This window comes from Apis mellifera, linkage group LG13 (assembly GCF_003254395.2).
Source record: "Apis mellifera strain DH4 linkage group LG13, Amel_HAv3.1, whole genome shotgun sequence".
Classification (NCBI taxonomy): Eukaryota; Metazoa; Arthropoda; class Insecta; order Hymenoptera; family Apidae; genus Apis; species Apis mellifera.
The window spans coordinates 4,369,664-4,386,384 of NC_037650.1; the positions used below are offsets into that span (position 1 = coordinate 4,369,664).

The following is a 16,721-nucleotide window of genomic DNA, read 5'->3' on the forward strand; positions in this document are numbered from 1 at the left end:
ATTAATGATTTTTATTTATCTACAATACCGATAACTTATCGAAGGAGCTAATTAGTAATTGTTTATAACTAATAAAAATCATTATATAAATATTTTATTATTTTTTTTTTAATTTTAATTTCATTCGCTTTAAAATTTATTTATTTAATGATACGACTTTATAATAAAAGATAAATAAATTTAACATGTTTGCATATTTATAGAAATATAATAATTTACCGATATAAGATAAACAAATCCGCATCTAGTTTCTCGATTTGTCTGCGAGATGGCGTTAAAGTCGAATATCGATCGTTGAAGAGAGATGGCAAAAGATAGTACACATGTGAAAAACAAGGAAAGAAAAGGTTACTCAGCTCGAGAGCCGAAGGATAGTTGTCGTGCAAGGTGACGTAGAGGGGCGCCGAATCTAAACCCGATAACGAACCAGCTGGTGGCAGTGCCGTCGTGCGACGTTTACGTGGAAGTACGGCCTTCGCGAAAATTCATTTTCTATTGGTCCATTGTCGATGATTTGTACGGAAAAACTAAAAAACGATAGGGGCAATATCGTAGAATTGGAAACTGTTAAAACAGTGTGCGCGAGTCTCGTTGTTGTATCGGTGATACGTCGATTTTCGTTAGGATTGCTGAACGAAACGAAAGGAAGAGAGGAGCAGAGAATAAGAAGGAAAAAATAAAAACAGAAACATGCCGTGACCGCACCTCAGGTGACATCAAAATGTATCTTACAGTCGAAGGAAAATCATTGTGCTTGTAGTGCGCGTATAACTTTTAATTGGACGACAAATGTCGTAGGTATTCTTATCTGTGCTAAGTGTGAGTGTGTGAGTGAAATCGTGTGTGCCTGTGGGTGCTGCTTTTCTCGCTTGTACCTGACCTGACCCAGGTGAGCACCTGGACCAACAACGATGACTACGAGGGAATTATACGTGAAGGTACGAACCAGTTTAGACCATCGCAGGTATTTACTCCGATCCAGTTCTGCGATGGCAACTAGTTTAGTAACATTGCGACCAGTTTGCCTGTTGACATTTCGAATTGCCATTTCGTGAAATTTCATTTAAAAAGTTAGAAGTGAAGGGTTTCTTCCATCGAACATCGCAAGAAATATTATTTTACCTTGGATTTGTGTATCGCAAATATCGTAAGTCAGATCTATCTATTCTTTTAAAAAAAATGAGAATTCGTTACGTCATTACGTTTGTCGAAATTAATAAACTTTAATCTCAAATGTAGTTTGCAGATGTTTTCATTACTAATGTATAATTTTGTATCATTGTGCAGAGTTCATCCTGATATTTGCATATTCTTTTTGAAATTCCGAGAGAAAGAATTTGCTGTCGTCAAACAAAGAAACAGAGTTTCTTGGGTAAATACTTGGGTGTAGTAGAATACGTTTGTATAAACATATGTGAAATTCTTTCTTGAAGTTATCAACGTTTTAAAAGAAGCAAATACTTTCATTCTTTTTTTTTTTTTTTTTCGATTCAAATTATTAGTATTGATTCTCGTTTTCGAATAAACAGCTGACACCAACAGTGAATTGGCCATGATTTTCGATTTGTTTATTACATTATTATATTTCTGTTTAAATTTATTATATGAATTTACGTACGCGTGAACGCAATATCGATTTTTACGTTCAGAAAACTTTAAAGCACAATCGTTAAATTTTGAAACGAAGGAATGAGATTTATTTTTGAAAATTGAAGATAACTTTCTTTCTTTCTTTTTTTTTTTTTTTCCATCGCCGATGCACACAATGAATAGAAAATTAATTATTTGAGAAAATTATAGACAATATATCGCTCTCAATTAATTGAAGGATAGTACGCATCATTGATTCGAGCAAAAGGTGTCTTTCCCAAACTATGCTTATTAGCCACTTTCACGGAAGATATTCATTTCTTTGGATTTTTACACAAGTGTCTTCAAGTCTTTGACTATACTTTCTTTATGTTTACAAGAAGAGGTGAAAATCCTCTGCTATTTAAATCACATGTCAGTTGTAATTCTGACTCATAACGGAAAGCAATCAGAGAATACAGGGGACGAACATGTTTAAAATCTAAACGAACATCTTTTCAAAACAAAAATCAATAATTGCCGTGCGGATGGTTGGAGGCTCAAGACCTAAATTTCACTTTAAAACCAGGTGCTGCGATCACAAGTAGGTTGACGGCCACGATAACAATTATTGTGTATAAATGAAGTGTTTCTTGACAATGACACTTATTGCGTCGAAAGCATTCGATATCTCTAAACATGAAATACCGAAGTCTCTAACGTTGATCTATTAAAATCACTGATATCCTCCGATATCGAATCATTGGAAACAACATTTTTCACCAAGTTGATACGTAATTTCGTAATTAATAAACCTTCCAAATACAACATCTGAAAACGGAATTATATAAAAAAGAAAAAACGAATGAAGATTAAGACGCGACGCTTCAACTTAACAATATTCTTCGAAAAATGTTACATCTGTACTGTGAGAACGATTGAAAATGCACGAATGTAAAAGGAATATACGCTCGTTGTCGACGAGAAGGAGAGTTTAATCCAACTCGAACCTGCCCCTTTAAGGTCGTACCGTGGCTCTCTCCATCTTGGCTGATTTATTGCCTTGGTCAAGTGAACTATACGAGGGTTTGTCCGAGGTCGTATAACAATTTTTGTCGTTTCTCAAACGATATTGCTTCTTTAACGACACTATTTACTAAAAGTAGAATAAACGTGGAATAAAATATACCCGTAATGGTTAACGGGTATTATTACATCTGTTGTATAGTTATTTGTAAAAGTCAGGGACAAACAGCCATTGCAATCGCCTGTATTGATTTAGAAATCATCCTTCGCGAATTTTATGGGAATCGAGAAATGCAAAAATCGTGCATTGCTTTTTCTCAACGATGATCTCGCAATGATAATTCTTTTCGATAATCGGTGTTATATAACACAATAAAAAAAACATTTTACGAACCAGTTTCGAAACGTGTATATAGAAGTCCGTGCATATACGTGACAGGCGAGCCCGAATAATAAAAATAAACCTGTCGTCGTCCAGATATTATTCTAGCCGGTTTCGAGCTTCACAAGGAAATAACGAAATTACAATTATGCAACACGATTGAAACACGAATCGTAGCCCCCTCCGATCGCACCTTCACATTTAAGAGGCCTAACCCTATTCGAAAACTGTTGCTCGCACGATCAGTTCGAAGAACGTGATCGCCAGACTTCGCTTGCGAGCAAGCTGTTCCCTTTCTCCCGGGACACAGAAAAGCAAACGCGTCTTGGAATAGGTCGTTCTCCTCGCTTCTTCTCGTCTGCCACGAGGAAACGGCGGAGGTTACTTGTCGTAAATTCCATTTAGCGTTGGAGATTTTATCCCGACGAAAGGTCAAGGAGGATTTCTTTCGAGATTCGTCATCGTTTTCGTCGACGACGGCCGGCCAGAGTTATTTTATTCCGGATGTTACGTTTTTCTACGAGGGAATATCTTTTTTTCCACGCGCGTTTTCTCCATTCTTCAAAAAAAATGACGTTGCCGTTTCGATTTTAATGAAGTTTAATCTGCAGGACGAGCTCGACACAATAATTTAATAATCGCGGTTGGTTCAAACGCGATGTCACGATTGTCCTTTGTGCAGTCTCCGTGAAAAGGGAAAAGAGAAAAAAGGAGGAAAGGAAAGGAAGATTCCTCGTGGCAATCTCCCACGAAGGCATCTCGCGATCTTACTCAATGAGGATGAAAGTATGCATAAGCTCTCGTGTTCTCACGCTTGTAAACTTAGCTCGCCGGAAACCTCCATTCATCTATGGATTTAAATTCATAGCAACTCCAACTTCATAATTGATTTTGTTGCGATGCATTTGAAAAATAACAATGGACTTTGATAAACTTTGTGTTAGTCGACTGAAAGGGAAACCGCATTTGAGGGCACATGTGATGGGGGATGCCAATTTCGACGCGTGCACGTGGTAAAAAATATACGTGGGCGGGAAACTTGACCCGGTTATTCTCAATAACGGAGAACCCGCCACCTTTCTCAGGAGCCTACGACGATCGATCTTGCGACGACAAACACGACGCGACGTCAAGCGGTTTCCAAGTGTAGCAAGTGATGCTCTAAATGCACTTTAAATTCACTGCTCGAATCGTAATAGCGGTTAAGCCTTGGCAACAGAATCCATGGCCAACCATTTCCCTCCAAATCTTTTTTCCTTTTTTTTTTTTTTTTTTTAACTGTGTTTTCTCTCGAAAACCCAACGTTATTAACGTTAAAAGTTAAATGGAATAGATTGGAAAAATAATATTTGATATTTGTATCTTTTCTAACTGAAATTTACCACTCTTCACTCTTGAAATGTTAAAGTTCATTATTGTTTTATGCACAGATGGCACAGATAGTTAAAGGGCAAGCATCGGCAAATATATTATATTAAAAACGACGGTAAAGTGGTTACACGAAGCATGTCGAACAAACGAAACGTGCGATCATAAATTATGTTGGGAACCAAGGCTGGAATGGAATACGACGCGTTGCAATTTTAAGCATATATGCATTACCAACGCATGTTTATACCAATTGTGTTACTTTATTACGTTACGGTCTTAATTTCAAGAGAAAGGTTTCAGCCGTGTCCTTAGCTTTCATTTTGATCAATAAACGAACAGAACAATTCGAGATGCGCGTGCAACAGATTCTTTCACGTTTTCAATTCGATGAATTTCCCTTCCCGTCATCGTTATATCTGTTTGTATAATATTTTGTGGGAGTACTCGCGAAATGATTCATCCTGGAGTGGTTTCGCCGCGGTAGATAAGATTATAGGCCTTTTTATCTTCCGTTTTCTTCATTTACATGAATATATATATATATATATATATATATATATAAATTCGATATTGAAATAGTGTCGGCGTGGAATTTTTAATTTCATATAAATAAATAAATAAATAACAATGTAAACAACTCTTACAATCATTCTTTGGATCGTTGTTACGATTATCAACTACTTAAATACGTTTCGTTATTTTTTTAATTCATTGTTAATATGATATCGAAGATGTTTTTCTTTTTTCTTTTTTACAATATATGATAAAAATTCGCCACGAATATTGAATCGTGAAGGTGGAACGCGACAGAAGCCATAGATCAGTAGTCGGTTGGCAAAGTTCAGACACAACATACGAATAGATTGGTGCATTTACAGGCGCCAAAGCTTCCCTTATATCTGTGCAATACGACACCACTACTCTTTTCGTCAATTCTACATATATTTCTTGATATGGAAAAAGAAGAAAAGATATTAATCGAGCACGAAATATTCAATGAACGAAGAATTTGCCTATCTAATTACGGGGTTATATAATAATTAACGAAGAACTGTGCGAGAGAAGTCGAGGGAACGTTAATTAATTCGAAAAAAAAAAGAGAGGAAAGTGTATTATCATCTTCGAATTTAGCGATTCAACCGCGTGCACCAGCAGCTCGCTCTCTCACTCCGTCCACCTTTTCAATTAACAAGCTGCGTGGGAACCCCGTGCAGGATTTTACTTTTTCTTTTCCCTTTGCGCGGGTAAAACACACTTCTGAGAGTAATCGTTATTTGGTACGTAACGTAGAAAGCATGGGAATCGCGATACGCTTGAACCAAGTCAACCGAATCGAACGTTTATTCGAAGAGAAAGGATAGAATTTATTTCGGATTAAAGTGATAGGATCTTTTTGCGAATCATCGGCCGCTCACTCTTCGAAAAGCAAACAGCGGAGTGGATTTCTAAAATACGTGTGAATTCGCGTATGGCGAAGAGGGTTAATCGGTCAATTTTTATCGATCAATATTTCCCTTTTGATAACAACGTTATACAAATGTTTTTCGAATATCTTCTTCGTTCTGATTTTATTCGTATGTTGCGGATTATTAATATTCGTAGATAAAGTGTTTATTTATTAATTATATATAATTGATTTGCGAAGATTCGTTTAATGCGGTTAATTCGAAAAATTGTGTAATTTAAGATCGCAACGTCAGATCGTAAGATCGCAATCGACTAACCTCAAAAACGGAAAAATAAAATAATTATATTAAACGCGACGTAGCATTCGTATTCGTTGTTAAATTATAGCTAGCGCGTTTTACGGTTGAACATCTAAATACGGTGATGTTCACAATTTCGAGGTTAATCGTTCCGTTGATAATTTCATGGAAGGAAAAGTATTCCACTTTGTTGTTGAGAAAGTTGTAATTATTGGCTTTATTATAGCTTTTTGATAGAGATAGCTTACGCTGAAATATTATATTGTAAATTGTTCTTAATTAGAATATCGATGCAATTTTTAATATATATTAAAAGATCCTAGAATCTTTTTTTTTATCTCCTTTCTTCGATCAAACATTATTTTTCAAACAACGTTTCGCGTAAATGATCGAGATCTAATTGTTCACAATTACTTTTCATTTCTTCAGTACATAATTAATTCAAAGATTACTGAATTTACTGAATTTACCGAGTATCACTGTCCTGTTATATAAAAACATTTTGTCGCCTTCGAAGCAGCTTTCAATTACAATGATAAAAAAATACAAAGAAGTTGAAGAAGGCAGTGAACTTATATACCGTTGCTTAATATTTCTTCAGATCACGTAATCCTTTTTCCGTCTTTACACTTTGCTCGATAACAGTACATTTTGTCTCTCATTTGTATAATCTTGAGACAATCACGTTCGTTTCAATACCGTTACGTGTATTTCTTCATCTTTTGGAAAGAAGAAAAAAAGATCGTATTCTTGAAATATTTCGCATCGCCTTTTGAAATATTTCTTTGAAGACTTTTTTTTTAACCTGTCATAGTAGTTTCGTAATTATTATATTCGCCATGCTCCTTCTTTTTTTTTTTTTTTTTTTTTTTTTTAATATTATGGAAGCGATATTCGCGATAAAAGCGTAATGACAGTTCTAACGCGATAACCAATCCCGATTTGGCGCATTCGGCGTCGAAATCGATATGCCATATTACCGACCTCATTTTCATACGTACTACTCGCGGAAAGGGGAAAACGGGTCATCTTTTGAAAAGAAGGAAAATTAAAAGACGCTAAGTAATTAACTCGCGCTAGCTCGTTCGTGTTCGTACGAGAAAGAGAAAGAAAGAAAGAGAAAAATTTACCTACTTGGACCTAGCATATCTCGAGGCGATATATGCTTCCTTGTTAAACCGTAAAACTTAAGTTTATGAAACGTCTATGATAATATTTTTCAAACTTTTATATCGGTGTAACAATTCGCGAGGTATATCCTCGGTTGATATATAATTGACTTGACCTTAATGAGAATGGAAAAAGAAAAAAAAAAGAAAGAAAGAAAGAAAGAAAGAAAAAGTGAATATAATAATTCAAAGGAGAAAAAAAATTGTGTGTTCTTCAGGGTGGTAGAGTATGGGTACCACATCCGGAAAAAGTTTGGGAAGGCGCGGTGCTGTTGGAGGATTATAAATTAAACCAGCCAAGTTTGAAAGTTCGCACGGACGAGTCGAGTCAAACGAAAATCTTGGAGATAAAATCGGATACCGATTTGCCACCGTTGAGGAATCCCGATATACTGATAGGGGAGAACAATTTGACATCGTTGTCGTTCCTTCACGAGCCAGCTGTCCTCTACAATCTTCAGATACGTTTCCAACGGCACTGTATTTACACGTATTGCGGTATCGTTCTGGTCGCTTTCAACCCTTACAATGAACTGCCGATTTACGGGAACGACACGATATGGGCGTACAGGGGGCAGGCGATGGGCGATTTGGAGCCCCACATATTCGCCGTCGCAGAAGAAGCTTACACGAAGTTGGAAAGGTTCGAAGCAAATTATTATAAATTTTTCTTAGATGTCGTACAAACATCTGTGCGATTGTTCTCGATGAGATTTCTAAGAGGGAGATATTTGCGTGGTAAATTTTGCGCAGGGAAGGGCACGATCAATCCATCATCGTTTCTGGAGAATCTGGGGCCGGGAAAACGGTGTCCGCGAAATATACGATGCGATATTTCGCCACTGTCGGCGGTTCCACGACCGAGACCCAAGTGGAAAAGAAAGTTCTTGCCTCTTTGCCGATCATGGAAGCCATCGGCAACGCGAAGACGACGAGAAACGACAATTCGTCGAGATTCGGCAAGTTCATCGAGATTCAATTTAACAAGTACTATCACATCACAGGGGCCAGTATGAGAACGTATCTGCTCGAAAAGTCGAGAGTCGTGTTTCAGGTATGCCGATTAATTGTTGAATTAGAATTGGAATGGAAATGGGTGAAATGTAGACTAGATTAATTTTCCAGACGCACGAGGAAAGGAATTATCATATATTTTATCAAATGTGCGCGGCCGCAGCGCGGCTTCCACACTTGCATTTAGGCCATCAGAATAAGTTCCACTATCTGAATCAAGGAAACAATCCTTTCATCGATGGCGTGGACGACTTGGTGTGTTTCGACGAGACGATAACCGCCCTCACCATGCTCGGATTTTCGTCCAAACAACAGGACGACATGCTTCGTATTCTCGCGGCTATAATACATTTAGGGAACGTGAATATAGGGAATTGTGATAACCAAACGTTGAACAACGAAAGCGACACCGAGACCAGTTATATTCACGTAAATATCTATATCATCTCGATGGATAAGATTTCCACTCGACTTATTGTACATGGCTTATTGTCGTCTCTTTTTCTTCCTCTTCTTCTTTTTAGCCCGCGGACAAACATCTTTTAACGATGTGCGAGTTGTTGGGCACCGATGTGAACGCGATGAGGAAATGGCTGTGCCATAGGAAAATCGTGTCGATGAGGGAGGTGTTCTTGAAACCGATGAACGTGGAACAGGCGATCGGCGCCAGAGACGCGCTGGCCAAGCACATTTACGCGGAATTGTTCAACTGGATCGTGACCGGTATCAATAATTCCCTCCAATCGCAGAACAAACCCCAATGTTTCATCGGTGTTCTCGATATTTACGGCTTCGAGACGTTCGAGGTGAACTCGTTCGAACAATTCTGTATAAATTACGCGAACGAGAAGCTGCAACAACAGTTCAATCAACACGTGTTCAAGTTAGAGCAGGAGGAATATTTCAGGGAGGAGATCGAGTGGACTTTCATAGACTTCTATGACAATCAACCGTGTATCGATCTTATCGAGACGAAACTGGGCATCCTCGATCTGTTGGACGAAGAGTGCAGGGTAAAAAAATAATTTTCTCCGAGCGATCGCTCCGTGATTTTTATTTTATAACGCGTCAATTATTGTATATCCGCAGATGCCGAAAGGCTCGGATAACTCGTGGGCGGAGAAACTGTACTCCAAGTGTGGAAAGTCGAAACACTTCGAGAAGCCACGATTCGGCACCTCCTCCTTCTTGATTCATCATTTTGCCGATCGCGTGCAATACGAAGCGACCGGTTTTTTGGAGAAAAACAGAGACACCGTTATCGAGGAACAGGTCGACGTGCTGCGAAACGGAGATGTACGTAAAACGATGTGCATAAATGACTTTTACGAAGAGAAATTGTTGGGACACGTTTCTTATTATACATTTTCCCTCGTTATTCCTTTCAGAATAAATTATTGAAGAAATTGTTCAGCGACGAGGATCCGAAGCTTGTAGTGCCGAACGTGAGAGTAAAAGTATCCGCTCAAAAGCCGGTATTAAGCACGCCTAAGCAAAATAAAAAAACGGTAAGTTTAACGAGGAGGTAGAGAGAGAGAGAAAGAAAAAGAATTTCAATCGCAAATCCCTGGTTAATTATTTTAACCAATTAACAAATATAAAATTTGTACGAAATTTTCAGGTGGGCTCGCAATTCCGTGACTCGTTAAACATGCTGATGTCGACGTTGAACGCGACCACTCCGCACTATGTGCGCTGCATCAAGCCGAACGATTCGAAGGAAGCTTTCGAATACAATCCGGTCCGCGCTGTGCAACAATTACGAGCTTGCGGAGTTCTCGAGACAATTAGAATATCGGCGGCTGGTTTCCCCAGTCAAAGAACGTATAACGAATTCTTTCTCAGATACAGATGCCTGTGCAAGTTCAAGGATATACGACGTGACGATCTCAAAGAGACATCCCGTCGTATATTGGGAAGGTTCGTCGCCCTTATCTTCTCCTCGTATATATTATTATTTATTTTCCTGTCCGATCTCGATCGAGTACAAAATTTCTTACATCAGGTACATCAAGGACGATGATAAGTTTAAATTCGGTAAGACGAAGGTTCTTTTTCGCGCTGGCCAAGTGGCTTATTTGGAAAAATTACGGGCTGAACGGCAGCGAGACGCTTGCATCATGATCCAGAAAACGGTGCGCGGGTTGATCTGTCGTAGCAGGTACAAGAAGATTCGGCGGGCTGTGCTCGGTCTTCAGAGGTACGGCAGGGGTTACATCGCGAGGCAGAAGGCTCAAGCCGTGAGGGAAGAAAGGGCAGCGATAAAAATTCAGGCTCGCGTCAAAGGTTGGCTGAAGAGGCGCCGTTACCTTCAGATAAAGCGCACAATTCTCGGTATTCAGATATACGGGAGAGGAAAAATGGCGCGAGAAAGGTACGAACGGATGAAGGACAATGCCGCGGCAATCGTGATTCAAAGATTCGCCAGGGGATATCTCATAAGGATGGCGTGCAAGAAGAAATTGAGAAATATTGTTATAGTCCAGTCTTACGTAAGGAGGTATTTGGCGAAAAAAGTGTTCAAGAGATTGAAGGCTGAGGCGAGGAGCGTGGAACACGTGAAATCTCTCAATAAGGGATTGGAGAAGAAGATCATGACGTTGCAGGAAAAGATCACTGAACTTGTATGTTTTAATCGTTCGTTATTTAAGAATTTAAAGATACATATATATCGGTATCTCGATGCTTGAAATGAAATGTTTGGATCTGTTCTTTTTCCTTTTTTTAGACGAAGGAGAATCATGTATTGAAAAATCTTCAAAACGAAATGATAGATTTGAAACACAAACTCGAAGGATTGAAATCCGTAGATGCGGAAAATAAGAAATTAAACGTTATATTGGTGGAGAAGGAGAAAGAATTAGAAAAAATAAAGAATATAGTGAAAGTTGAAAGAGATGAAAAGATGGATATATTACAGGTATTTTTGTTGGAAAATCTTTTTCAGAAAAATTGTATAAAAAAACAAAAAGAAAAGAAAAGAAAAATCTAAATTTTTATTTTATTTTATTTTATTCTGTATAGGACAAAGAGAGAAATGTCCAAGAAAAAGAACAACAAAATATAGAGCTTCAAAACGAGATTGAAAAGTTACGAAAAGAATTGTCGATAGCTACTGAAAAGTTGAAGAACAATCAACGCGGTGTTGAGGAGGATTTGAAGCATCGTTTGGAACAAGAGAAAGATCTTCTCCTGCTGGATCAAGATCAGGATCGTGGCGCTTATCAAAAATTATTGAAGGAATATCACGAATTGGAACAACACGCGGAAATGTTGGAGCAGAAACTTGCTATGCATGTACCTGCGCATTCTCGTTCTCTTAGTAATGCTTCCAGCAGCAGTGGGCAAATCGTCGGATCTACGGAGCTTCCACAAGACGATCAAAACATTGTAAAATTATTTTTATTATATATTTTTATCGAGATTTATTTTACTTCCTAATGTTTCAACGTTTTACATTATTTTTTCGAAGGATTTGGGTTACGGATCGGTAAGATCTACCGCCTCTTCTTCCGCTCCTTATTCACGATTGGAAACGATCGATTGGAATCAACAGAGATCGGACAGTCCTCCCGATGGGGAAGTTCAAGCGAATAAATCACCGTCTGAAACAAATGGACCGACACATGCACCGGTAGATATCGGACTGGTCTTAAAATTACAACAAAAATTGAAGGACGTTGAGAAGGAGAAAGGAAGATTGATCAGGATGGTAGAAGATTTGGAACGTGATAGCCCTGAAGAAACTTCTAGGATGCAAGATACATTTAGGGTAATTTTATATACCAATATATATATTGGTTAGTAGATCACAAATGCTGATATTGAAATAAATATTTTTTTTTTGATTTTATTAGCTTCAAGAATTGGAAATGGAGAATGCTCAATTGAAGAAAGATTTAGGTTCGTTGAGAAAGAGTATGACTTCAGCAGGTGTAACAGGAGCGCAGCAGAATCTCATGGGTAACTTATTAATTTACATAGCTAAAGAGTTTATCCATTATATGATTTATCGATTACTGTAATTTGCTTTCTTTTTTTCATTTGTGTTTATTTAATCTATCGTTAATATTATATAATATTTACGTTCGTTTAATTTTTTCACTGTTGCTTTTCTATTTTCCACTGTATTAACCACAAAGCTTGGTTTATATGGTGATGTTTAAATATACATCTTCATAAATTTTGCTTTTGTTTTTCTTGTTATCCATATACTTCGTATGTATATCAACGTTAATAAAAAAAAAAGTTAATAAAAAAAAAAAAAAGCACAACTCTCGCCTTAATAATAAAAGTTCATATTACATGCTTTACCTCTCTCGATGTTTAATTATTTATAACGTATAAAAGCAATAAAAAGTTTATGGAAAAATTTGTTCTTTTTTTTGCTCTTTCATTTTATTTATTTATTCATTTATTTATTTATTTTGTTTTTGATCATATATTATTTTTGGAAATATAAATCAAGTAAAAAAAAGAAAAGAAAAAGAAATACGATGAATAATTTTTATTTTAGGACAATTCGATGCACTTCAAGAAGAGCTTGAAAGAAGGCGGGAAGAATGCATTCAATTGCGCAGCGTACTGGCAGATAATACGCGAAGAATGAAGAGCTTAGGTTCAAATTATGGTCGTGACGTGGACATAATAAATGAAGATGGAGAATTAGTACTCGCTTTCGAAGCGCAGAAAAAAATTAACAGGTAATTTGAGATTTCTCAAACTGTCTCTGATTTTTCTTTTCACGGAAGGAAAACAGCTAATCGTGTTTTGTCGTTTGTGCATGCAATTCAATTTTCAGTAGACTTAAAACAATGGCCTCAAGAGAGTGAGTTGAGCAGATATTTTGCCGTGATTAATCAGCGATCCATTTTATATAGCGATCTTTATATAGCGATTCATAATTTCGGGATCAAATCAGCGAAATTTATTATTAACGCATTAAATAATATTTATTGCTAATACATTGTTCATTTATTATGATTTAGTGCTAGCTTTTTTTTTCAGTTCTTTTCGATTAAAATTGATCTTTTTAAAAATGATTTTTTTTTACATATGTCTATTTAAAGGCAATTAGAAGATGAACTTCAAATGAAAGAGAAAGGATGGAGATTGCAGAGAGATGAATGGCGAGCAGAAATTGATAGATTGCAAGAGGAAATCGAGAAACAACAGAAATTACTTTCTGTAAATTTGAGTAAATCGCCACAGACTCAGACTGAGGCATACATGCAACACGAAATTGCCAGGCTGACATCTGAAAACTTAGTAAATATTGTTTATCAGAAAATAAAACATCAATAAAATGTTTAACATTAATACTAATTAATATTTCATATAGGGACTGCAAGAAAAATATGATAAAATGGCCGAAGAATGTAGAAAGTTCAAGAGACGATGCAAAATACTTACAAAACGTTTGAAAGATGCAGGCTGTAAGTATAGATTATTTATACAATCAAACGAAATTAATTTACTTTGTTTTAACACTCTAAAAAAAAGTATTACGTATAATAAGAAATAATTCAAAATGTAGTATTAAAATTATGCAATATTTAAATGCTTTCAAAGATGAGGGAGATGATGCTAAGGAACATAAAGATCGCTCTTATATATTAAGGGGCTCTGGTGAGTGTGTGGTCGATTTACTTTCATTGAATTTTGCGAACCATAACTCACCCTGGCTCTTATCATTTACATAAATACTTAAAAAGAAACTCATTGTTCACGATCAAAAATAATTGTTACATGTATTTTTTATTTTATCCTTCAATTATTTCAATTTATGCACATTTTCTTCAGTCTTATTTTTGATGATAAACTTTAAATAAATTAATCATTTGAACAATAAACATTTAATATCCGTTTTATAGTACCAGATACTACAGAATCTGTAAACGATTCCACAATAATATCTACTGGCAATGGAACGGCGGATAATGGAAGTAATTTGCCAGTAATTCGAAAGAAAGAGAGAGATTATGAGGGCATGTTCGAGTTTAGAAGAGAAGATATTAACGTAATAATACGTCACCTTGTTATCGGTAAATTCAATTAACTTTTTGCATTTTTTAAATGCTATCAGCATTTCTCAAATCATTTTCATTCTTTCTAGACTTAAAACCTAGAGTTGCGGTGACGTTACTTCCTGGTTTGCCGGCCTATATCCTCTTCATGTGTATAAGGCATACAGACTGTATAAACGATGATGAAAAAGTGAGATTGCTGTTAACAGGCTACCTCAATGCCGTAAAACGTGTAGTTAAGAAACGTGAAGACTTTGATTCCAGTGTGCTCTGGTTCAGTAATACATTAAGATTGTTACATAGTATGAAACAATATTCCGGAGACAAACCTTTCCAAATTGAGAATACTCCAAGACAGAATGAACAGTGTCTTAGAAATTTCGACCTAAGCGAATACAGGGTTGTGTTAAGCAATGTAGCGCTCTGGATTTTCAACAATATTATAACGAATCTTAAAGAAAGAATTCAGGCTTTAACAGTGCCCGCTCTCCTCGAACACGAAGCCATATCTGGTTTGAATTCTAATAAACTTGGTAGACCCAGGTCATCTTCTATGGGAGAAGAGCCAGAATCAACCCAGCAAAAGCTTAACAAACTTCTCGATGAACTCACATCAGTGTATAAAACTCTTCAATATCATGGTGTTGATTCTGAGATCGTTATACAACTTTTCAAACAATTGTTTTATTTCATGTGTGCTAGTGCTCTAAATAATTTGCTTCTGAGGAATGAACTTTGTCATTGGACAAAGGGCATGCAAATAAGGTTTGTAAAAGTTTGCTATATTCATTTAACGTAATTACTTTATCATTCTTATTTGATTTTGTAGATATAATTTAAGTCATTTGGAACAATGGGCAAGAGATCGAAGATTGGAACCAGCATCTGAAGCGCTTCAGCCTATTGTGCAAGCAGCACAGCTTTTACAAGCTCGTAAAACAGATGATGACGTAAATTCCGTATGCGAAATGTGCAACAAATTAACTGCGAATCAAATAGTCAAAATTTTAAATTTGTATACACCCGCTGACGATTTTGAAACGCGTGTGCCAGTTTCGTTCATTAAAAAAGTACAGGTTAAATTGAGTGAACGTGGTGAGAACAACGAACAAGTAAGTGTGAATTTTATCTTTAAATATTATTCTTCGATTTATTAATTACATTAATAGAAAAATAATTGATTGGAAATATTTTTTAGCTGCTAATGGATCTTATGTATTCGTATCCAGTAAGATTTCCATTCAATCCATCAGATATTCGATTAGAAGATATCGAAATACCGGAAGTACTTCATTTACCCATGCTCAAAAAAGTTTAATAGAAAATAGAAATGGAAAAAATTAGAGAGACCCTATTGTGCATATAACTTTTAGTTGAGTAACAACCTAATAAATAATATAGCCTATTTATTAAAAAAAAAAAAGAAAAAAAAGAAAAAAAGAAAGAAAAAAAAAAGAAACAGATAATAAGGGCTTACATTACTTTTGTCAAATTAGATAACGCATCGAGAAGGGTCATCGATACATTTTATATATTTTTTTTTACTCATGTAATTTGTATTTTATGAAACATCATTCCTATTCTTCCCTATAAAAATATTAAATTAAAAATTTCGTTGTGACAATTTTCGTTAATATTATATAAAGATTGTACGTCAAGATTTAAAAAACGATGTTGAGATAAGGCTCTGCTGGAGCTTGCAATTTATATAACATGTGAATTGGATAAAAATGTTAGACGTACGGATACACAACAAGAATAGTGAGATATACGAATGCAAATATAAACGATGAAACGAAGTGCCGAATTCTGTATCATAAAGTACAGAAACGTTGTTATCAAGATTAAAAATGTTTAAGAAATGTGTTGTTTCTCGGTATTGTTAGTCTATCAAAAGTTATTATGATAAAATATTGCAACTCCAAGCATGAACTTTATGTATGTAAGAAAAGAAATTTATGGAAGTATGTAAAAGTTATTATGTAAAAAAAGGAAGGCAAGATATAAAGTTATGTTGGGATAGATTGTATATTTTGTGATACGAGGAAATCTGCCTACGAAGTCTATTTCCATAGACTCTAGGGGCAATATAGAAGAAGGAGTAAAGATAGAGGTATATAATATTGTTATAATATAATTTATAAATGTGCAAACAATTGTATTTTGTGCCATTTTATTAGTAGAACGTAACTAAATTCTGTTTCTTACGTTAATCGATCTGTACTTACGTTTCACAAATATATTCTATGGAATAATTTCTAACGAAATTCCTATAAACCCGAATTGTACAGAAAAAAAAAACATCTGTCTACACGATTATACCTTGACTCGATGTGACAAATTTATTTGTTCCTACAATGAAAATAAAAACGAACGTTGATGAAAAACATTGATGTCCTATTACTATTTAATTAACATGTTGTATATACTACTAATAATAACAAGGAAATTAAAAAAT

At 35.9% G+C, this 16,721-nt stretch overlaps 1 protein-coding gene across 7 annotated transcripts; it reads left to right on the forward strand.

Annotated features, from left to right (window-relative positions):
- The first annotated feature begins 385 nt into the window (after positions 1 to 385).
- On the forward strand, positions 386 to 16,650 carry LOC726456 (unconventional myosin-Va). 7 transcript variants are annotated; one of them, XM_026444776.1, is made up of 22 exons: positions 386 to 938; positions 7,442 to 7,866; positions 7,977 to 8,277; positions 8,349 to 8,666; positions 8,762 to 9,250; positions 9,327 to 9,533; positions 9,626 to 9,745; positions 9,859 to 10,157; positions 10,243 to 10,861; positions 10,966 to 11,157; positions 11,262 to 11,627; positions 11,710 to 12,009; positions 12,095 to 12,200; positions 12,754 to 12,940; positions 13,039 to 13,065; positions 13,307 to 13,505; positions 13,579 to 13,672; positions 13,809 to 13,865; positions 14,111 to 14,281; positions 14,353 to 15,028; positions 15,093 to 15,375; positions 15,462 to 16,650. In XM_026444776.1, the coding sequence occupies exons 1-22, from the start codon at positions 912 to 914 to the stop codon at positions 15,579 to 15,581; spliced, it is 5,583 nt and encodes a 1,860-aa protein (XP_026300561.1). In that variant the 5' UTR covers positions 386 to 911; the 3' UTR covers positions 15,582 to 16,650. The 7 variants fall into 7 exon arrangements, with proteins under 7 accessions (XP_026300561.1, XP_026300562.1, XP_026300564.1 ...); XM_026444777.1 differs by having other exon boundaries at positions 13,042 to 13,065; XM_026444781.1 differs by lacking the exon at positions 386 to 938 and adding an exon at positions 1,132 to 1,147.
- Positions 16,651 to 16,721: the final 71 nt, after the last annotated feature.